General features: G+C 39.7%; 1 protein-coding gene across 1 annotated transcript in view; it reads right to left on the bottom strand.

Moving 5' to 3' along the window:
• The window catches only part of OSBPL1A (oxysterol binding protein like 1A), a 68,884-nt gene extending 50,337 nt beyond the window's left edge, over positions 1–18,547 (bottom strand). Inside the window, exons 1-13 of the mRNA XM_069853975.1 lie at positions 18,425–18,547; positions 13,885–13,970; positions 11,902–11,976; positions 10,743–10,854; positions 9,572–9,657; positions 6,743–6,887; positions 5,949–6,016; positions 5,824–5,868; positions 4,870–4,943; positions 4,729–4,792; positions 3,716–3,817; positions 2,189–2,314; positions 970–1,051 (exon numbers count right to left, since the gene is read on the bottom strand). Coding sequence (XP_069710076.1) covers positions 970–1,051; positions 2,189–2,314; positions 3,716–3,817; positions 4,729–4,792; positions 4,870–4,943; positions 5,824–5,868; positions 5,949–6,016; positions 6,743–6,887; positions 9,572–9,657; positions 10,743–10,854; positions 11,902–11,976; positions 13,885–13,970; positions 18,425–18,545 — 1,186 coding nt within the window. The 5' untranslated portion in view covers positions 18,546–18,547. The remainder of the gene's footprint in view (positions 1–969; positions 1,052–2,188; positions 2,315–3,715; positions 3,818–4,728; positions 4,793–4,869; positions 4,944–5,823; positions 5,869–5,948; positions 6,017–6,742; positions 6,888–9,571; positions 9,658–10,742; positions 10,855–11,901; positions 11,977–13,884; positions 13,971–18,424) is intronic.
• Positions 18,548–23,645: the final 5,098 nt, after the last annotated feature.

Raw genomic sequence — 23,645 nt, forward strand, 5'->3', positions numbered from 1 at the left:
ACCTTCATCTGATAAGATATTTTATCCACCTTGCACTAATATATCAAAACTGCATTCTTAATAAAAAATGGTTTGAAATCTAATAATTAAAGGCTTACTAACAAAACACTCATGTATTATGAAACCTTACTTTTCTTTCCGAAACGAAAATCTGATAGAAATTCCATTACTGCAAGATAGATGAACAATGCAAAGTAACTTAACACCAGTAGAATACGGAGAAAAAGCTATATTCTAGACTTCTTGGGAAGACACTGGGATGGAAGAAGAAGAACTTTTGTCCTCCCCAAACTTCTATTCTCTTGCAGACTCCAGATTTGTACAGATAAACAACTTGTTCTCTAGTTAAGGCTTCCTATTTTAGTCACAATATGTAACGAGGACTCAGGAGCAACAGCCCTAACAGAACTCCTTTGTATGTTTAATATGTAAGCAGCTCTGTACATGTTTAAGGTATTAAATGAAAAAAGTTCTGATCTCCAATAGCTCAATGTTTGTGCAGCATAACTGCAAAAACTACCAAAGATCCAGGTACATGTTAATTTAAGGGTTACCATTTAAAATGAAGCTCAAGAACTTTTTCTGCCATGAGTTTTATGCCAGATGTCTGTGGAATGCATCACATCATGCCTCCATTTCCCTATACAGTTTTGTGATTTCGATTCACATCCTGTTTATCATGCCTCAGCTTTTATTTTGTTTCTACTCACTAAAATACAAGATTTTTTGAGGGGAAAGCTAGAGACACCTAGCTCTTTGTACCCATCATAGGACACTCTCTGCAGTAAGTTACTAACCTTAGATCTTAGCAATTATGTTACTTTCCCTTATTGAAAAAGATTCAAGTCAACAGTACTATTTTTTCAAGCTCCTGAAAATTTAATTTCTGTGAAATTAAGGCATGTGCTGCTTAAAAGAAAAAATAAGTTGCTGACTAACAAGCTGCATTTTTAGAAGAGTAAGTTTTACCTTTTGTAGCATCCAAAGATTTAACCATTGCAAGAAAGTCTGAAATCTCTTTACTGAGTCTCTGTTGGCATGCTTGTGCTTTCTGAAAGACAGAAGCAATAGCTCATTCAGAAGTGCTTTGTTTTAAGGGAAGCGTATGTTTATTCTCTCAACTATACTGAAATTTTTACATTTGTAGAGCATTAAATCTTAAAGATCCCCGGGAACAGAGGTCAATACATTTAAACTGAAAGAAATTACTTGAAGTACCTTCAAAGACACACAGGCAAACAAAAATATTTATTCACATTACATGGCTGACCAGCTTTTGTTTAAATTAGCATAGCAAACCAAGCCCTAAATCTATGTTTTACGTACTGTTTTTGCATTTTCCACCCTTTTTTATTGAAATGCTTGAAACCCTAGAAGAGTAATTGCTTTTCCTTTGACGAACTTAAGGCCAAAATAAGCAAACGCATAGGTTGACTGACATATAGCAAGTGACATACCCACCCAAGGATGATACTCCAAGCCTGCATTTCAACTTGAGACAGCTCTCTATTAGATAATACCATCATCTTCCATAGGCTGCTGCGAACTGCCAGCACCAGTTATCCTCCCCTTTCTATTCTGCCATGAGCTACTTTGAGTTGTTGTACCAACAGGCATGGTACAGGGTACCTGGAGTACAGTCACATGAAGACATTTGTGCTGCAATGTTAACTTTCCCTTAAAGTAAAAGACTTTAGAAGTATGTGTGGCAAAAAGCAAGAATCACAGGCTGAATGCTAGAATTATTAAGACTCATCCCCATTGCAGGCCAGAGAATCACTGCATAACGCACCTAATGCAACCTTAAGTGTTAAAGTATCATTTATAAGCCATTTAATTGCTTATTTTATAGAGGTAGAGCTCACTGAAGGCTAGCTATGTTATCCTTCAGTCTTGGTGTCACCGAGTACTAGGCTCCCTCTCCTGGCTGAAAGTCTCAAGCAACTTCCTACCTGGCAATAGTGCTGGTAAAGCTGAAACACAACCGTCCAGCTACAATCAACATGACATGCATACAGTCTGCACAAGAATATATACCTATCAGCAGTACAAACAAACAGTAATTATGCATCCATTAAAAGAAAGAATCATCACTTTTAGCCAAAGACACACTAAAGTAATTCAATAGAAGAAAGTACCAATCTGTAATTGCCTAGATGCATCAGCCAAATAAAAAATCAGAACATACTTTCAGAGTATCCTGCAGGTCTGTAACAGATATCGTATCATCATCCTCATCATCACTACTCAGCTGTTCCTGTGTGCAGTAATGAGTGCTATATGCAGAGTGGTCTTCTATGGCTTCCAGCCAACTCTGGATGCAAAAAAACCAGAGTTAATACAGATTTCAAATGCCATCCCCAGAAGGCAGTCTACATACGAAAGAATAAATTAAAATTTTCTATTGATGCAAACAAGATATTCATAAGGAAAACAAGGCATCTTACTGAGTAGAAAATAGTTTGTTGAAATTGTAAAATATACAAGATGTGATACTCTGTGGTCAGAGTGCTATCTAGGACTTAACTGATCAAACTTCAAGGACAAATTCCACACACCTCAGCCCATCCAAGGTCACAAAGTCATATCAATTAAGACTATTGGGGATGTATTTTCCGTCTTTGGGTTTCTGTTCAGACAGCAAGGTCCCCGTAACCAAGTCGGCCTTCTTATGCATGACAAACTCTACAAAACCTCCAGCACTGTCATAAGAGGGAGATCCTTTTCCTGTTCACAGAATCAGTGTTTGTGGTGGGAAGGGATCTCTAGAGGTTTTCTGGTCCAACTGTCCCTGCTCAAGCAGGTTCCCCAGGGCCATGTCCAGGCAGCTTCTGAGTATCTCCAAGGATGGAGATTCCAAGGCTTCTCTGGGTAACCTGTGCCTGTGCTCAGTCCCCATCACTTCTGTTCAGAGGGAACCTCCTGTGTTTCAGCTTGTGCCTACTGGCTCTTGTCCTGTCAGTGGGCACCACCACCAAGAGTATGGTTTCGTACTCTTTACATATATATCTGACAGGAGGGTGGATATTAATAAGATACCTTTGAGACTTCTCTTCAAGGCCAAGCAGTCCCAGGTCTCTCAGCCTTTCCTAGTAGTAGAGATGCTCTTGTCCTTTTAATTACCTTAGTGGCTCTGTTGGGCTTTCTTCATTACATTTGCATCTCCCTCACAGTGGGAAGCCCAGAACTGGACACAATACTCCAGTTGTCTCCACCCCTACTTCATGTCTAGTTAGTACACGTATGGAAGTGCAATAGTGACTACACTACAAGTAGCCCTAAAAAAAAAGTTATCCTCTTGTTCTAGACCCACCTTTTAAGAAAAGATTTTATTAGGTCATCACAGAATAGCTGAGAGCAGAATGCATCACTCAACATTCTTTTATTTGGGATAATGAGCTATGGAAGAAAGAGCAACAGAGTTGCAGTAAAAATTTATCACAGGGAAAAGCCAAAGAAAGAGGAAGTTAAACCACAGGGCGCAATACAGATACAGACCAGGGAAACAACGTGGCAGTAATTTTAAAGAAGAGAATGCCAACTTGTCTATTTTTGTTAATTTAGTCTACAGTCGTGCTAAAAGATTCAACATGTGCGCTTATGTTAACAAGTCTCAATGGAAGATACTGAAGCCAATACTGATGTACCCACAGCAAGTGGTATGCAAACTATCACAGAAGTTATTACATTTTAAAGCCTTTGACAGAGTTATTACCTCTCTAGTTTGAGAAGGAAGGCTATTTTTAGGAATCTTGAAACGATGAACAGTGTCATCAAAACATCTGACAGAAAAGAAGCAACTGTCTGTAGATTTTACCTAAAGCAATGTGGAGAAGAGACAGAATTAATATAATGAATCAATAAGAGACATTGCTTATTCACAACAGATAAGTCGAAAATTACTCTTAACTCAGTTTTTTGCCTCAGTTTTGATGCTAAACAACTATAGTTTACAGTAAAAGCTTGCCAGAACAGCTTTGCAAATTGTGCTGTCTTGCACTTTACATCATAAATGATAATACAGAGGTTCCTTACATCAAAATATTATATTTGCATATATTGGCACCAAGGAATTTATAGAAAAGCATGAGTCACTTCATATAGTAAGAACATACATACCTGCAGTTAAAATGGAACTTGTGCCAATCTACAGAACTAGACAGGTTATAGAATAAGTACTGAAATGAACCTAAATGCACTTTCCTTAAACACTTCATCTTCCTGTGTATTATAAATGACACCTGGCCTGTTTTGTCTCTGTCCTGTGTTGGTCTGTTCTAAAAGGTATTCCCACAAGCATAATTTTACTTATTAACTCCATTGAATTTAAGGAAGTTTTTTAGAAGTCACCTTCAGAATTGATGAGTTCTCCAACTGAGATCAACTCAAGTTACACAGACACAAGCAGCAAGTAACAGCTACAGGAGGAACTAGAGCTTTACTATTCTGTTATCACATGCTCCAAACAGTAGTTTTGCACAACTGAGGCGGCATGCTTTTAGGAAGCCTTATGCTTGTTTAAGTCTTGAGGACACTGGAAAGAAGAAGTGAAGGACCTTTACTGCTACTTTAAATAAGAATACTTTGCTCAACAAGAACCAGTGTTTCTTGCAACAGCACAAGTTTTTCCCCTTTTTTAACAAAGTCATGCTTACCAACCAAGTTTTCATTGTCTTGGTATGGACCACCATCACCACATCAAAAAAACCCAATAGTCTCACTTCCTACCGTGCAGATGGCTTGTGTTAGATGCTTGCATCCCTGACGATGATCATTATTCACTGCATCAGCTCTTGGAAAGAAAAAGATTATCAAGTGAAGATGGGAATTATTTAAATCACTTTTCAGGAATTTAAACACAGAACTTACTGTCTCCGATACCAGGAAAGGACTCCATGTTCTAGAACTATCCAGTAAAGTCTCCAACCAAAAAATCGTGAGCTCTAAAAAAAGATTTTAAAAAGGCCACATAAGATTAGCAGCTGAAAAGTTACTATTCCCAGTAAGTTCGACAGCTTGAAAGCCACTAAATAAAACTGGCATCCATTAGGAAAGCATTTTAGCTTTTACCTATCTCGGTGATTGCAGCAACCCAAGAACGCTTTGTAATTACAGTGCTATTCTCTTTTTCGGAAATACCTAAAGACATAAGTTTTGTTGAGCCTGCTGTTTAGTAAGAACTGAAATATAAAAAAATGCATTTTAATATTGGTGGTTGGTGACCACCATACAACTTTACTTTATAAAAATCAGAAGATAAATAAAACAGAGATATCCAACTACAACATTCTACCTTGCACAAGCTTTAGTACACAGTTCTGGTTCAAAACCAGTTTATTGTATTACAATTGTGAGTGAATACAAGTAAAATTTACACTGAAGAAAACTCGAAGATTTCATTAAGGAACAGAAAAATTAAGTATTCATGTAGAAGATGGAGAACACTAACAAGGAAAAAGATTCACTTGAGTATCAGAGCAAAACAAGCTTTGAACAACCATTTGATTGACATCTTGTGTCTAAGTTTTAAAATTTCCAGAAGGTGGTGAAATTCTGGTAAAATTAATCATAGATTATAAAAGATTAAGACACCTGTTCAGGAAAGAATAAACCTATTTTGCCTGCCACACAGACAAAGAATAAAACCTTACCACAGTGAAGCTTTACCACAAAGGTTACCAAGAAATAAAGAGAGATTTTAGGGACTGAGTTAAGATCAGCATGTCATGAGTTTAGTAACTGCTCCACTCAGCCAGCCCAACTATCATCTATCCAGTAAGTGATGTGAATGTGATGTGATGTAGAAATGGAAATAAGACATACCTTCCACAGAAGACCTTCATAACGTCTCAGGGGTTTGTTGATAACCTGCACAGAAATTAAAGCTCCTGTAGGAATAGCTTCAGGTAGAAAGTCTTGGCATTTTAGATGGCTACAAAAATTCTTACCTTTCCAGTTTTACCTCCCAGTATCAGTTTCATTTCTGCACCTTGGGCTAGATCAAGGGGTGTCTGATCTGTTTAGTAACCAAAACAAGGCATAAGAACTCAATGCAAATAAACCTAGATGTACTTAACTTAATAATCACTGATACTGTGTTCACCCATTAAAGTTTTGTCACAGAAGCATATATGTTTACTTGACATTGGGGAAAATAAGTTCCTCAGGGGTAGAAGACTAAAAAAGCTCTGGACTTCAGTGCACTGAACGGCCCTTCAGAGTTTTACTAGCCACAGAGAGGCCTTCGCTCTTAAGTTTGTTCTTAGCTCTTCAGCTGCATAAACGTGTTCAAAACACGTTTTGCATCTTTAATCAGATGACAAGTACACAGTTTGCATAGCATCTGTGTAAAGTTTTCCTGTATTTGCTTTCATTAGCAGTTTTCTGAAGAGCCACTTTAGGCCACATCTTCAATCTTATAACTTTTTCTTACCAGTGTTCAGCATTTAGCATCAATAAAACAAAAGCCAGGCACATTCCATGGTTAAGACAGACCAGCAAGTAAATCTTCTAGAAATGGGTAAGTTTGGAAAATAGAAGCATGTATGATAAGTATTTCGCTACAGCTCTCAAATCTCTTGCAATTTAGTCAGTGTTTGCCTTCCTTTATAAGCAATGCAAACCTTGTTAAAAGCACTGTAAGGTTCTCCCCTGAACATTATGTGTTAAGTAACATAGCTTAAAGAACGTGTTAAACTGCTGTCTCCTCTTAACACTTTATGGACTTTAATTTGGTACTCACCATTCTTGTTTCTTATTTTAGGATCTGCTCCATTTTTTAGCAGTTTCAGTGCACAGTGTTTATGGGCACGGTATGCTGCACAATGCAATGGTGTGTTCCCCAGCTGATCTGTACAGTTGATATCAGGTGGTTTGGGCTTGTTCAACTGGGAAAAAAACAGTTCTGCTTACTTATCAGCCTTCCTCCCTCTCCAGATGCCACATTCATTGTTTTGAAAGTTAGCCAAGTTCCTAACTATGATGCTTCAGTGTCTACCTAGCAACAAAGAATGCATCTGCAAGTGTTGAGAGGGACAAGAACAACAATCAAGCAAGACTTTCAGCTAGAGTAAGGACCTTCTCAGCTCACTTACTATACTACTTCCACCTCTACTACACCACATGGAAACACTTATCCTTCTTAATTATACAGTACCAGAGAGTTCACTAGCATTGCAGTTCAGTCATCTATGTTGCTAGAATGGCTCTTTTTTGTTCTACTGCCAGAAGCTACTGCCTCAGTCTTCTGCATAGAGCAGAGTTGTAAAGTTAGCACAAGTCAGTGCTAAATCAAGAACAACTCTGTGTTGGCATCCTGTTTCAGAGAGTAAGAACTTTGTATAGAAGGGTAGCAGGATTGCCAGCCTCACTAACTGATCTATCCTAGGTCATTTAGAACCTCCTAGCATAGGCAGTCTGTTATACTAACAGTTCTGCTGCATTCTGAAATCTAATTATTGTGGGAACTTAAGGTTAGAACAGCTACATAACCAGGGCAGAAAACAAGTTTAACTTGGGCATAATAAAAATGCTTCGAGAAACTGACCCCACCAAAAGATAAGAGTCACTAAACACCACACTACTAACCACCCTAAAATACCACTACTCTTCTCAAATGTGCAGCCATTGAATGCATACATGGGGGTTGGACTAGATCCTTAAAAGGTCCCTCCCAACCCAGATAATTCTACACAGAATCAGCCACTATATTTAAGCTTCCAAGCCAAATGGGAATGCCTTAATAGAAATGCTAAGTTACTGTTAAGCAGTCTTAGGAGACTCGAGTCAAGTGCCTGACAATTTTGGAGAAAGTCAGCTTAAGCTTTCTGCATTAGCCATATGCTATCTTAGGCAAATGACTCCAGAATTGCAGAACTCCCATGGCAGCAATCTAAGTTACCATGAGCAGTAACAATCTTAAATGTGCTTCAGAAATAATCCTATCAAGTATTAGCTACTACAGCTACTATTTACAGTTCAGCTGAAAAGAGAACACGAGTCAAAAAGAGACAGCCTGTGGAAGTATGACCGCATTAATACTGAGGTCAAATACTTGAGTTCCTGAAGATTCCTTTTGAAAATTGTAATTCAATGGTTACAGGTCCAAATACTCAAAGGATTCAGAGAAAAACCTGTTTTTTGACCCTGGAGCAGTTTAAGTCATAGATGTGATAATTTTTTTAAAAGTTTTAGAGGTCAACATATAGCTGACCTCATATATAGAAAGCTCAATAAAAGTAAACATTAAAAAAAGCTCTTCAAAATGAAATTTTTTACAGCAAGTTATGTGCATACACATGGTTACATGCCACATGAGAGAAAGCTCAGCTCTTCAATGACAGATTTCTGAGTCACCTTATTTCTACTTTTTTTTTTTCCACATCAGTTTAAGGCTTAGTGAGCAAGCATGGAGTATCAAATACAACAAGTGTTGAAAATAAGCAGAATCAAAACCAGGTTGCTTATACCTGTGTATTAATTGCAGTTAATATAATCATGTCAGCGTATTAATGCAGTAGTCTTCCACATCTTAAGTACTGTGTACAGATCTGGTTCTCTCTCCGGTTCAAAGAGGATAGTATAAAAAGTAGAAATAAAAATTAGAAGGATGAGTAAAGATTTAAAAACTGTCCATGCAAGAAGTAGTTAGAAAGACAAGGGCTTTTGAAACTAGAAGAGAAGTTTAGAGGATGGAAATAAATTTTGAACCTGTGTTCACTCTGGCTTCCAGGCAGAACAGTATATTGAGAAATCTGACATTCTTTACAAATCTCAAACTGTGAATTTTCTATTAGAAGTAAATATTCAGATTGCTTTGATGCCTTAAAAGGTATTACTATAGGTTCTAATTATGTAGCAAGTGTTCCATAATAAAAATCTTGCTTCCAAAGAAATTTTTTGAGTTCAAGCACTGAGCCCCTGCTTCAAAACCCAACTGGATATGGTCCTAGGCAACCTGCTTTAGCCGCTTCTGTTCTACAAACAGCCGCTGGACTATATCATCTCCAAAGACCCCCTCCTGCCTCAATTCTCCTGTGATTTGCTTCTCCAATAGCCTTACCACACTGTGGTATTTTTCAGCCTGAATAACTACAAGCGTTCATGCACACAGATATACAGTTTAAGTCCTGCTCAGCATGGAGTTATGCTGTGCAAGTGATTGTCCATTAAACAGACTTCAGATGCAACAGGTGCTTACAACAAAAGCTTATTTTCAAGATTTGAAATAGGTCATAACGTGTCAGAATTCCGGGCACGTTATGTGCCTAGAACACACAACATTTAAGGTACCCACAAAAACATAACAAGCTTATGTCAGTAGATTTAGAGTCATTACACTACTAATTACAACTGAACAATATTTAGAAGCATGAAACAAGCCGAAACCCTTCAACAAGGAGGCTAGAAAACCCTTGAGGGCTCAGCACCTTATTGACATAACACGGTGCACAGCATTAAGATTCTGAAGTCATAGCACTTTGAAATGCAAGCCTAATGTCATCTGCTGTTACATTAGCATTACACCTTGAACTGCTTGACACAAAAGTACTACAAGCACTTTAATTCTTACCAAGGCAGTCAGTTTCCCTGTTTCCCCTTCTCTTGCTGCTCCTAGAAGTTCTTCTTCCAGTTTCCTTTCTTGTGTCCTTTCCACTGCTATTAAAAAAAAAAAAATAAGGTCAGTCTCAAAGTAGCAAGTATGTACAAAGTACAGCATTCAAGAAACTACATCAAAACGAGCCTAGATAAACAAGAGTTTCCAGTATTATTTATCTGGGACAGGTATAAATGGAATATTTATCCAGAAAAGTCTGTCAGAACAAAAATGTTAAAAAACATGTAATATTTAAGATGTGTGTGTATATGTGCATATGTACGTGTTAGTGCTTTAACACTTGCAACCCTAACCCACTCCCTAGTAAAAGGGTAAACAGGGGAACTTCCTGTCACCCCCGTCAGATCTTTCCTCTGTTCTTTCCAGTTTCTCTTCTACTCTTCCTGTCATCTTAAAGAAATGTTATTCTTCTCTAACAATCCAGCAGATCAGCAGCAGAAAAGACTTATCTGTGCACTTGCATACAGGATCAATCACTTTTCATGTATACAGTCTGTGGTATTGGACAGTATATGCTTCAGCAATATTTAAGGGTACCACATAATACTGGGAAGCACCACAGTTAATTCTCCAAAACTATAAGCAGCAAGCCTATGTAAGTATTTGGACACCATCTGCCTCACTTTTAACACCTGCAAGGCAATTGAGGAAACAAGGGAAAGGTTTATTACTTTTTTCCTTTCTTCTAAGACTCCAATAGCAAGTCCTAAATCAACCCCAAACTGCGTACCTTCACAAACCATTCAGAATTTCGCTCTTTAATGATTTTTTTGTTGACACAATCACTTGCTGTTCTTTACTTCAGTTTTAGCTCTTTCAGTGAACTAAGGCTTTGCCTGCCATGTACCACTCAGAGCTGTAGCAAGGATTACCAACAGGATTGAAATAGTTACTTGAATAATGCTATTGGCATTCACAATATTTAACCCTCCAAATCACTTGTAGATATATTATGAAAAAAACCAACTGTCAGTATTGCAGGCAGGACAGAAACAATAAACTTTTTCTAATGATCAAATTTAAAAAGAAAATTCAATTGAATTTCTGTAACTTACAAGAAAAGCTTTGGAACATGCATGTGCTGGAAAAAAAAATAACCCACCAGGTTATCACCTATTAAAGTTACCTTCCAACATATTCCTTATGTCTCTATCATGAGTAACTTCTTTTGCAGTCTCTCCACTCCCATTAACAATAGAAGTATCAGCATTATGCTGCAAGAGCAACATCACCACCTCCTGGAAAATAGTTTTAAAAACACTGCTTATCTATCTGTTATGCAAGTCCACAATCAAGCTTTCCAGCTATGGACATTGTGTAAATGAGCTCTATAATGACTTCTCACCACCACTGTCTTACAAAAAGAGGAAGGGATGTTTTAGAGAGATTAAAGAGTGGCACTGCCTTCTCTCACACATCAGTCAGGCCAAAGGAATCAACAGGAGCTAAGTTACAGCTGAACAGACCCACTCCAACTGAACAGCTGGTGTACCTAGTGCAAATGACAAATTTGACAGAGAATGATATGATTGGCTCTTTTGATAAGAGACTAAGTAGTCACTCCTTTAGAAGGGCTGAGAGGCTATACATAGAGGTAGCACTAGTTTGTAAACAACGGTGGCACATAGGGAACAAACTTGTCTCATTAAAGGCCTACAAGAACCCTCTTCACTTACTTTTCTATGGAAACAGCATTGGTGTGCCCCAATTTATATTTTTGGCCCTCCAGAAGCCACCAAGACTAAAGCCATGTGAGTTTTCTCCATGTAAATACACAGTTAAGTGGAATAATCCCTACTTCTTTTACTGTGTCAAGCATATCAGCACAAACACAATCTGTTGTATTTTAGCAGTAAATGAGATCTTTACCCTGGTTTACACATGGCAAATAATACCTGCAGGTAAAGGTAGTCCTGTGCTTCATTCTGACACACAGCAGAAGCAGAACAGAAGCAACATCTGTTAGTTATACAACTGATGCACAGTGCTACACTGGAAGATAACCTTCTTTGTCTGACAGCAAAATCTTTGCCAACAGAAAGCTAAAATAAGATATGACAAAGGAAAACCACCGATCGTTCTTCTCCCATCTTCAAGAAGAGATATTTGTACTGTTTTGGTTTTGGACAGTAATACCAGCTAGGCGATGTACCTAGTTCTTTTGAATGCACTGCACCAAAATAGATAAGTAATTTTTAGACACTGCAAAAACATTTCTGAAGTTATCTTACTGCTAACATTTCCTTAATTCTATGATTGCAGCTTAAGAAGGCATCATTCTTTACCTTACGTCCTGTGAAAGCTGCACGATGGAGTGGAGTGTCCCCCATGTCATTCAGCACATTCACATCTGCACCAGCCTAAACAGCAAGACCAAAAGACACCTGAATATCCTTCCAACAAGAATTACATTGCTATTCCCTCCGACTGTGGGAAAGACAAGGGCAACACGCTAATGTAGGCCTCAGGGTAAATCAGATCAGAATTATAATACACACATCCTGGAAATGAAGATAAAGTACAATTCATAACAAGCATTCTATGAACTGCTTCAAAAAGGAAAAGCCTCCTGGATTTTTTGCAGGCATATACCACTTATACAAAAAAGAGCCTTCTGGTGCTCCTGATTTAAGAAGTGGTGTTTTCTCCAGGCACTTATTACTGCTGTTTCACTTGAAGTGAAAGCTTCCACATCAGCATTAAGATGGTATCATCCAAAGTTTAACCCTTCTTCTCCCTTTCCTCTTCTACAACCCATATTTATAGCTCCCTTCCTCTTCTCACACTTACTTCATCCCACACCTTTTCTCTGAAAGGAAGACTGCTTGCCACCCTATACCAGCACTGTTCCTGGAAATCAAGTAATTCTGTCCTTCTCTGTAGTATTTTTTGCTGCATCACTTTACCTAACCTCTGAAAGGGTCAGAAGGAGGGTAGAACATGATTATCAAATATGTTTAGATCACAGTTTAACTTTGGGCAGGCGGAAGCAACCCAGCTAACTGATGAACCTGACACTACCTCATTCACTTTCCCTTTGAGCACAAAATTTAGGCACAAATACATAGACATAACTATATGCCTAGCTTCTAGGCCCACAGCCTCCTTTATTGTTCAACTTATCCTTTAAATAATATCCTCTCAAGAGCCCTATCAGCAAAGAAGAAAGCATAAAGTTATGCACCCCTCTTCCAACCCTGGAAGTGCCAATAGATGCATTAAGTGACAAAACTTTACCATTTATTTTAAGCAGGCCTCTTGGATTGAGAGCAGCATTATCTGCTGAATGGGTGTGTAGGCTAGAGAAGAACTTCTCAAACCTCAAATTTGTTTCCTGCTTTAGTCATGATTATAGCTAGTAGCCTTTATTCTGAATGCAATTCAAGTTGAATTAGCTACCTTTGTATTTCAGGCTGCTTAGCACGTTCTTACCATCTACAGAAAAACCCTTCAAAAAGGAACAGGCTGTAATACAGTTAGGGTTGGCTGAAGCTGCCCTCAGAGCTGACGGTAAAAAAAACCAAACCCAGCCAGGAACAACTGCAAACACATCTGCAAGTGCAAATGTGGCTAGAAAGACAAACACCTCAGCTTTGACCACAAAGGTTCATCATTTCAAAGTTCATCACACAGTTCATTATTACAAAGATGTTAAGAATAAATAATGAGGCAAAATACATTAGCCTGTCCCTATAAAGAAAACACATATAAGTTAGCTTGCACAGAATTCAGGACATATACCTATGCACAATTAGGTAACACTGACTCATTTGCATTTGTAACAGTTTAGCATTCCTATTTGCATTATCAGTATAGGATAAAGGCTTCCTATATGCAGATATCCATTGAACTTGAAAAGGGCTGAAGCTTTCACAAGCACATACCTATAATTATAGGTCTTTGTCATATATTCAGATGGTTACACAGACAAGCACACTTACGCCATGAGAAAGTTAGCTAAGTGCTGATAACTTTAAACGCTGTTCAGAGTAGCTGTTCTGTTTAAACACTGTTCTGTATAGACCATACAGTGTCACTATTTTGGGTCCTTGTAAATTGGGCAGATCTTAATACCACAACTCTTTCGTTCCTTTAATTTTAATAATCAGCTTAGTTATCTCTCTGATACATGCAGATAAACTGGAGAATTGGCTCCACATGTCTACAAAGCTGCCTTTCTTCCATCACAAGATGTTAGTAAGTACTAATTGTTTCTAGTGTAACAAAGAATTTTTCTGCCTTATCCGCATAAGCAAACAGAAACATACCTTCAGCAAATCCTCTACCACAACAGCATGCCCAAAGTAACAAGCAAGGTGAAGAGGTGTCCAACCCATATTAGATTTACTTCTGCCTAAAAGACAAAGCAGGTAAACTAAGTTTTGGACAGGCAATACAACAGATCTTGTCATTTGCTTGAAAGCTAGCATGGATAATCATTCTTCAGCTTAGAGGAACAAGGAGGCTGGAAGCACCAATACTATTGACATCATCTCAATTATTAAACTAGGATTCAGTTTAAAAACATTACGTTTGAACCTACAAAATCTTCTTGAAAGGAGAAAGTAATTTAGTCTGATGGAGAATAAACCTGTTATTTTCACATAATGCCTTGCTCTTCAGCAGCAGCAAGAAGCTTCAGTTACTTTCACTTACTATGAAAATGGCATATGCAAGTACACGTTTCTCTTACCAAAAAACAGTTTGATTAGTAATTTTATATCCTGCACACAAATGAGAGGTAGGACAAGCATTCCAAACAGACTATTCAAACCAAAATAGATGGAATGGCCTGATTTTAGGGGGATTTGTGGTCTTGTGCTTGTACACAATTTTAATAGATAGTTTTACTAAGCATCATGATTTTAAAATCACTGGGCACTGCTGAACTCTCGTACCACCTACAGCTGCTTCTGCAGGAATGAGAGGCATAAGTAGGAAACAGGCACAGAAGTGACCATGCAAAGGAAACCATCATTTATGCTTATAAAACCATTTACAATATGCCCTGGAGGACTGGCTGCGGGAATGAAGTTCAAGAACTGTCCAACAATCACTTCTTTAAAAGGAAGAGAGTAAAAACTAACTCATGTTAGTTTCCCATCGCAACACTCAGCTGTACCAAGCAAAGCCAACCTGCATTTTGTTTTTACTAAGCAACAGAACCACAACATTCCAACTGCCACCTACAAGCCACCACTTTCTATTTGGAAGAAAAATGAAAATGAGGCATTAAAAATGGTTTTGAAATTATTACCACCATTAAATTTTCCCTTTTCATGTATCCTCAGGCATTCAAGTCTGGAACATACATAATCTAAGTTTGCCTTGATGGGACAAGCCGCTAGCACAAGGAAGAAGAGAACTGCTGATCTTGTGAGTTCATCATTCTTTCTGCTGTCATATTACAAATTAACATTAGAATGTGGTTCACAGTTGAAATATTTTTCCTATTTCTTATAATTGTTTCTGGCTAACATTTGTCCTCTGTTGCCAATTTCTTTTGTTATTTGGTTCTTTCTTCTTAATGTCTGCTCTTGTTCAAACCCTAGATTTATTGTCTTCCCCCTTATCCCAGTCTGGTTTTTAGAACTGAACTCCTGCTCTATGTGACTGATGGGCTCAAGTACCACAGACTAATTCTAGGGCTACATATGCTGCTTAACTTACTAAATGGACATCACTAATCTCTGTCTTTCAAAGAACACAGAGGGCCAAATTGCACTGAATTCAGTGCAGTGAGCCAAAAATAATCATTAGTTACATCAGTGATAATAGTGCTTCAGACAAGGAATACAGTTTTGAAAAAAAAATCAGGAACCTGGCTAGATTTGTTGTTCTTCTGGAACAAAGTGCCAGTTCTGCATCCGCTTTGAAAGTCTGCATTTCTGATGTCAACCAACCAGTTACTTCAAGCTCTTGGTGCATTTGTTACTTCTCTTCTTCAAACAACTACAAGTGTCTGCACTTTCTAAAAACTATTTAAACAGGACATCATTACACTGGGGAGAATGCAAGGATAGGAAAGTAGAATAAATACAACTCAAATATAATTCTCCTATCCCTCCTACTCAGTTCTTTGCTTTGATGACATTTAGCTAAAAGTCACAAGTGTTACTGTTTGTTTAGAGAATGTAGACAAGCCAGGCAGTCATCTCCTGGCTGTGGTCTGCCAGGCTACTGCACAGTCATTCAAATGTGTGTTTTGGCATAAGACATTGTTGACCATCAACCTTATTTTACAGAGTTTGTAGAGTCCTAGATATTCCGCTTTCTTGGTCTTAAAGACCAAGCCAATATAGCCTTAGAAAATATGACCTTTTTGCAGGAACCCCAGGTTTAGTGTTGTTTCAATGTGCATAACTTCTAAAAGCAGTGAATGGAGAAAACTGAAGACTGAAGTCCACACTATTTGGCTGGACATGCATCAAGCATGTTTGCTTATCTGCAAGTGTTGACTGTCTAGAATCCAGTCACAACATAACAAGGAAAAGCCTGCAGTTATTTTCTCTTCCTTCACTTTGGCTGAAATGGGAATGTTTGGGATCACTCTTGACAGGGTTCACATCTGTGAATCTAGAGCACAGTCTCAGATATAAGCTCACGCCTGGAGAGACAAGACTGGTTTTAAAACATGTTGAAGGCTGGCTTTGACACCCAGGCACACTGATGTGCTGGACTTACGTCTCCCAAGGCACGCTCTTGGGGAAGTTTACACTACCTCCAGTAGAGCCTTGCAGTTGCTCCAAAAGCGCTTTATTCCAAGCCATTATGTCACTGCCACATCAGCTGCAAGTCCTGGAAGAGCTGCTGTAGTACTGAAGACATTCCCCATACCCTGAATTTCTAGGGATATCTGATTATTTAGAATGTAGTGACAGAAGAACAAGAGACTGTAGGGAAAAGAAGGAAGACTGAGGGCTACAACAAGTCATTTACAGTCTACAGCCTGTATTTTAGCTAATCATCCTGTGGTTGTGCAATTACTATCTGGTAGTACCCAACAGGTCAGGATTTGTAACAAGACATAGTGGTTTTGCTAGTGAGGAGGCAGGATAGCAGGGGTAGTAATACTGCAGAAGCCGTTTGGCTTGAATTTCTTAGACTGTTTCCAGGGGAGCACTCTTTGGGAACAGTGCAACTGAAACAGTCTCTACAGAGTGACCGTGGAAAAATAGAGATTTAACTCTGAAGTTTCAAAAAAACCAGAATTATCCCTCCAGAAAACACTCAAGTTACACTTCTGTGTCCTCTAACATAGAGGTATCAGAACAGAGAGCACATATTTCATTGTGTATGGATTCCATATTCAGAATTATTTTGTTTAACCTAAACTAACACCAGCACATTCCCTCTAGCTTACTAATCCTCCCATTAGCAAAGCATGTATTAGCTGGCTGGCCATGTACTAGTAAACTACAAGAAAAACAGCCGAGCACTACCTAGCTTTCCCTTCATTAGCCGAGTGTCTTCCATGCTGCAGACTCCCACAATGCTAACGCTTCACTTTAAGCAAGAATGCTGACCAGAGATCAGCTTGCTCGATATAATACAGGACTGCTGATTATGCCATTTCATTATGCTTTCTTGACTTCAGATTATGTGTCAGAATGCACCTGAGAAGCTCTGAAATCTCTTCCAAGCACAATAGACTTCAACTTATTTATGGGTACTGTTGCATGACTGTTAAGTTACTTCAATTCCAACTGTTTATGCAATACACACTAGTTTCCTGAAGATGAGGAAGCAAGGGTTTGGGTTTTACAACTTGTTTTTCTGAGGTGAGTGCATTAACTAGTGGGAAAACATATATGGCTGAATAGTCAAACAAAAGGATGAGTAAACTGATGATTAAGAACTAGAGTTGGGAAAGGGACAGAGCTTGTTCAGATAACAGGCTCTCTTGCTCTCTAGGACGAGGTGTTCCCTGTGTCATGGAGGAGAGGAAAAAAACGCTACTCACTCCCCTCTCCCTTTGCAGGACTGTATTCTCAGTGCTGCTGACAGTTAAATGCTGAACAAGACTGTGTAAAAAGAGTGGGATACACCCCCCCCTTTAAGCAACCAGAAAACGCACTCAAGTAAATAAAGAGAAATACAAAGCTACTGATTGAATAAAGAAATAGGGCAGTCTGCACTTGCTAGCAAACTTGCAAATTGGACCCAATTTGAAGTTTCAGTGCTCAGCAAGCAAGTTGCTTAGCCATAACTACATTAGCTAGGCACATGCAGAACTTTAATGCTGACCAGAGACCCAGGCAACTGGTAGCTTTACCTCCTCTTCCTAAGTAACCCAGTATACTACTAACGGTAAAAAGCATACATTTGCCCTAACCATCTCTAAGTGGCACAGCTGCTCCTCCTACATAATGAAATACAGGCTAAAAAAATAATAAAAAAGAAAAATCACACCTAGCAGATCACAAATAAATGACTGCAGCATTGTGGGAGGTCCTTTACCTCCCTGAACCATCCCCTGGTACCACTGGCTATTCTGATTAGTATTATAAAGCTCCCAATTTGGCATAAACATGACCACGGGCCAGAAGAAGTACTGATTCTTTGTCTTGTTCATAATTGTATCTTCTGCTAATTACTCTGAGCTTCACTGTACATTATTACTACCTGTACTTGACCATGATTTCTCCCCTATGCAAGTGTAGCTTTAAGTCGCAGGGTAAAAGCAATTGTTTAAGTGGTTTTTATTACCCTATGATGTCTCCAAAGAAAGCAATATATTAACAGTAACAGTTTCACCGCATGTAGCTTCAACAGTGAGACTACAAATATTTGAGGAAGGCTACTAACCTTTACAGTTGATATCAAAGCTTATTTCTCCTTTGTCCATGGTATCCAACAGCTGTTTAACTTCTTCAGCATTTCCATTTCTGGCATCATGGAGAAGCTGCTGTTCTGCTTCAGTGCTCATGTCTAAAAGATATGAAAGAACCATTTTTGCAATCTCTTGTGCTGTTATAATATTAACTATTATGTCATTTTTCTCCCTTTTTTAATACCAACACTAGTATAAGAAAGAACTACTTCCCCTGTGGAACATATTTAACGTGCAAGCTGTTTTCAACAGTCCAGCACTCAGTTATGCCACTAAGAGGCATTAAAATTCCTCATACAAAGCAGTTAAATAACAAAATACCCATGTTTTCTTGGTTCTTAGTTTTCTAGGTGTCAAGTGTGCCTTGGGAATAGGAACTGTATAACACAAACCAGGCAAGTTTTGGTACATTTACTTTTTCCTCATAAAGTTTTCACCTTTACCCCTTAAGGTTTTCTAGAGGCAGTGAGGGAATTAAAAAAAAAAAAAATCATTAGCCTAAGTATGTCTTCAGAATTAACGGACATATTATGGCTGCTAATCCTGGGGAACAAAATTTGTGTTCACATGGAGGTCCAGAGTCCAGATACTCATCAGGGACTGGTACTATTAGCTCTTGAACTCACACACCTGACCCCCTCCAACCCTGACTTCAAGGGGAGTCAGATAAACAACGTTGTAGATATGACCTTATCTTTAAGAAACACAGTAATAAAATACCAAGAAGTTAACATGCAACTGTAAAACATCACTAGCTAATTCTCATCTTACCATTTCTCTTGAACTACTGAAAAAAAAAAAAAAAGAGTATTTAAATCTTACAAAGAAAGGAGAAAACAAAGCCTGTTAGCATTACTGTTTTTACAGCTCTCTACTAGACAGGGAGCCTTACACCTTTGGGTAAGTGATACTCCTACTTACCAGATCTCTTGCAGAATTCAGTTAAATAAGGCCTTAAACAACTTTTTTCACATTGACAGAATCACAATCTGAAGCTGTTTCATCTTTTTCTTAAAGTATTATTGTAATTACTATACCCAGATGCAGCACAACTCCGCACAGGCAAAAAAAATTAACGTCCTATTTAAATACACTGCTTTTAAGAGGTGTCAAGAACAATTTAAAGGCAGCCTCAGAAGACTGTGCTGCAGTACCGTTTATTGCTGCTAAAAAACAGTAAAAGAAAAGGCTGCCCGAATTCAGTGTCTCCCATTTAGCATTTTCACCTGATACAGCAGGTTTACTAGATCCTGCAGAACGCAGATTTCTGAAGTCACTTAATGATTGCAAAAATTACTTGCCTCACATAGTTAGCTTTCCTCTACTAGTAGAGGCTTTGACTGGTCACACAAACTGTTTACAGTGCTGCATTAGACAGGCAGCCTGATTGCACAGGACACACTCACAGCAAACGCATACGTGGGGAGCTCTTCAACTCCTGTAAGATGAGAAGCCATTCAACAGGAAAAAGAGACAGTTGGAACGCTGGGTAAGCAACAAAAAGCCTGTAACGTTCAAGACAGAAGCATAGAACAGGACAGTCTGCCAAAGCACTAGCAATATAAAGAACAGTTTTCTATTACCTTTTGTTCAAAGGGAGACAGGGAGTCCATTTTCAAAGAATTCACCAGCGAGACTAAGCAAGCCCCTTTTCTAGTAGGTTTCAGAAGAACAGACTGCATCAATCATCTGCAATCTACCATAGACACAGGATACAAACTCCCCCAGCAGTAGTCAGACAATACTCTTTTGCATCTGCTTTTGAGCTCTGCTAGACCCACACCAGAATTCCCTAGTGCTAGCCCCACACCAGAATTCCCTAGTGCTAGCCCTTCAAGCCTATCCAGGAGCCCATCCACTTGTCTAAGGCAACATAGAACACTGTTGTTACGGGGGCAGTATAACTTCCCCAAGTGAATCAACTTTACCAGTGTCTAGAGAAAGTTCAAAACCAAATATGTTAATATTATCATTCTGTAATTCTTTCTCTGAAGTAGCAAGATACTGTTTCAAGAGGACACGATGCAGCACTGAAATCACACAGACAAAAGCTAAGAGAACTGTTAGAGCCCATTTTATGGGCTTACTCATCAGCAATGGGGAGAGGAGAAAAAGAAAAGGTGATCCTCATTTTCACCCCTTCCCACACAGTATTTCTTTAGTGATCTTCAAGATGTCTCAGATGAGAGAAACATACTCCAGTCATTGCCCCTTATCATTTGTCAACATCCCACACGCAGCAGGTATAAATAACAATGCACTTTCAACACATTAGGAACCTGCAGTTTGCAACTGATATTGGTGAGAAGGAAGAAAATACTGCTTGGGATGGAAACGAAGAAGCTGATCCAAATGCACAACTCCTGTATGCAGAAAGCCAGCTATGCACAGGAGCAGAATCTTAAACAGCTTAAGATACATGGAAAGCTGAATCACTGTAAAAGTACTTGCAGGATTTTTCTCCCCCAAATAGTTACTAGGTTAAAAATCACAGATTTGTTTGCACTCATAAAGCGGAAATTAGCAATAGTGACATGCAGCGTAACACGGCTAAGAAAGGTCAGATTGGCTAGTTTAGTGCCCAAAGATATTGCTGCTCAGGCCAAGCCTTCAATTTCAAATACCCTTTGTGTAAGCTTTAAGCACGCAGTGATGCAGAAGAATGACTGTCTGGCTATTACTCATAGTTAGAAGGATTATTCGCATGACAATGTTCCTACAATCGAGGCTGGAAAGTGAATCTGTGTACAGTTACTCATCAGATAAGTGATACAGAAGCTAAAGTTTTAGCTAACAAGCTAAATGAAGTGCCTCAATGAAGCTGGCAGCAGAGGGGCTCTTAACAAAACGTAATCTTGAAAATACTGGCTTAAGCAACAGGATTTGTTCTATAACAGAGATGAGCAGCCACCAAGAGAAGTCTGAGGAGCATGTTTAGGATACTAAAAAAATCAGTACATAGGTGCTCAAACCCTACATGCTTGTTTACAAGTACACTTCATACACCTGCACTCCGTAGCAGATGGGAATTTACTTGGTCACATGACTCACCACCGAAAGAGCTCCAAAAATTCCTACCCACCAGTTTTGAGGTACCTATACAGACCATCAGCACTGACGGAAAATCTTAACAGTTCAGTTTGGATTTATTTGCCATGAAATACTACAGGCAGGTTCATTTATGTGATTCGTACTGCAAAGCTACTAACCACTTAAGAAAGCAGATACCTTATTCCATTAATCAGCTGATGCATGTTAAACTGCTTTTCGCAGCTCATTTTTATGCTTTGTGGTGTTTAAAGGTTTGTATACTAGGCTCTACAGTCACCGGTATACTACGAGAAACCACATAAGCAGTATCTAGTGCCTCCTATACAGCTGAGATGTGCAAGGCACTTCTGTTGAACTCGTTAGGGCTACTGGAACAGTGCTTGACTGCTAATTGAATCTTATCCTTTAAGAAGGTATAAAGGATAGCATCGAGATGCTCTGCTTTTATCTTCATCTGAGTCCTATGCCAGGGTGATCTTCTCACGCTATTACAGTGTCTGCCTTCACACAGGAGTTGCTTCCAGCACTGAGAGCCTAGGTTACCATTCTGCCTGCATACCTGCTTAAGGAAGTTTTACAGCATACTTCACCACAAAAGACCACTTAATTACTAATGTACAAACTACCAACTTTGCTCAACTGCTCAGGGGGAGTCCAAGCAGAAATGACGCTTTTCTCTCAAGCTGTCTACAAAGACCTAAACTGCTGTCCCTGACCATTGGGCAGCACTGTTGATAAGACCCATTTGCTTTTACTCCAATTTCTTCTCCTGCTGAGGCCTCCTGCCACGTATACAGCCCAGAACAGCAACACATGCTAACCAGAACATGGCTCATTTTCACTCTGCTGTGGTTTGATAAGCAGCAGAAGCAGTACTGGCACTGCCCAATTTAATGTTAAGTCTGAGTCAGCAGCTACTGGTCGCATAGGAAGATTTCTATTCACACCAAACAGTAAAGCTGGTAAAAAGCACAGCACTGGCTAGTATTTCAAGAGATCTCCCTCTAGCAATGAAAACTACAGATCCCTGTAGGAGAGGATGATAGTTGCTTAAGGAGACTTCTTGCACGTCCCGGCATGCACACATTGTGAAGTGATGCCTGTAAAGGAGGAGGACGACGACAAAATGTACCAAACCGCTCAAACAGACAGAACCTGTCTACAAACCCACGTGAGACACCGCACTGACAGGAGCTGTGCCAAGAAGAAAGAGTTGCAGTACTAGAAGCACTGCTGATGTTATCGAAAAACAGTTTAGCTTAATCTTCGGTTAAAGGCTTCTAGGAGTTGAACATGCTTCTATGACACAGTCTTGGGGTACTTCATGCGAAAGCACTATCTAAAATCAAGTAATTGGTTGCTCAGTAGCCGCTAACACAGATGCCGTAACACAATATCTGTTTGGTACCATTGCCAAGACAATACCTACCTAACATCTCCTGGATGTTCTCCATGCACAGTTTAGTTCTGTTAAGACTTCCTTTCAGCCCAGCAGCACTAAATAAGCTAACCATGCTCAGTACAAGACCTCACCAGATCAACACGTAAGCATAGTCCCAAGAAAGAACTTTAGCAGAACCGCTGGAGCTCTGCACACGCACCTAGAACTGAGCGGTTCATTTCACTACCAGTTACAAAACACTTTTAGAAGGCGACAGGTTCACGTGTCACAGCAAACGCACTTAGTACCTATAGGAAAGGTGCGTTCAGACACAGGGCACGGCCCCACCGCAACTGGGGACACCGGCCACCCCACCACCGGCTACAGGCCGGTCGCAGAGAGGAAAAGGGCGAGGAGGGAGAGGAGAAAGGGCCACCTGCGCACCCCGGCGGGCGCTCACACTGCTCCCCAAAGGCGGCACTAAGGGTGCCGCTGCTTTGGCTCCTCAGCCTCGACCGGCCGAGGTCACGCCGGGGAGGCTCCGAGAGGGGAGCAGCGACGCCCCCACCCAGGCTGAGAGACACGGTGCCGGCGGCACCCGGGGCCCCAGCCGGCCCCAGCTGAACGCGGCGCCCCCGCAGGGCGGGGAAGGGACAACACGAGGCAGCCACGCAGCAAACACCGCCGCTCTCGCAATCCCTCCCCGCGGAACAAAACACACCTGGGACGCGTGAACTCGGCTCCGCTGCCCACCGTGCGCGCCC

Source organism: Phaenicophaeus curvirostris, chromosome 3 (genome assembly GCF_032191515.1).
Source record: "Phaenicophaeus curvirostris isolate KB17595 chromosome 3, BPBGC_Pcur_1.0, whole genome shotgun sequence".
NCBI lineage: Eukaryota > Metazoa > Chordata > Aves > Cuculiformes > Cuculidae > Phaenicophaeus > Phaenicophaeus curvirostris.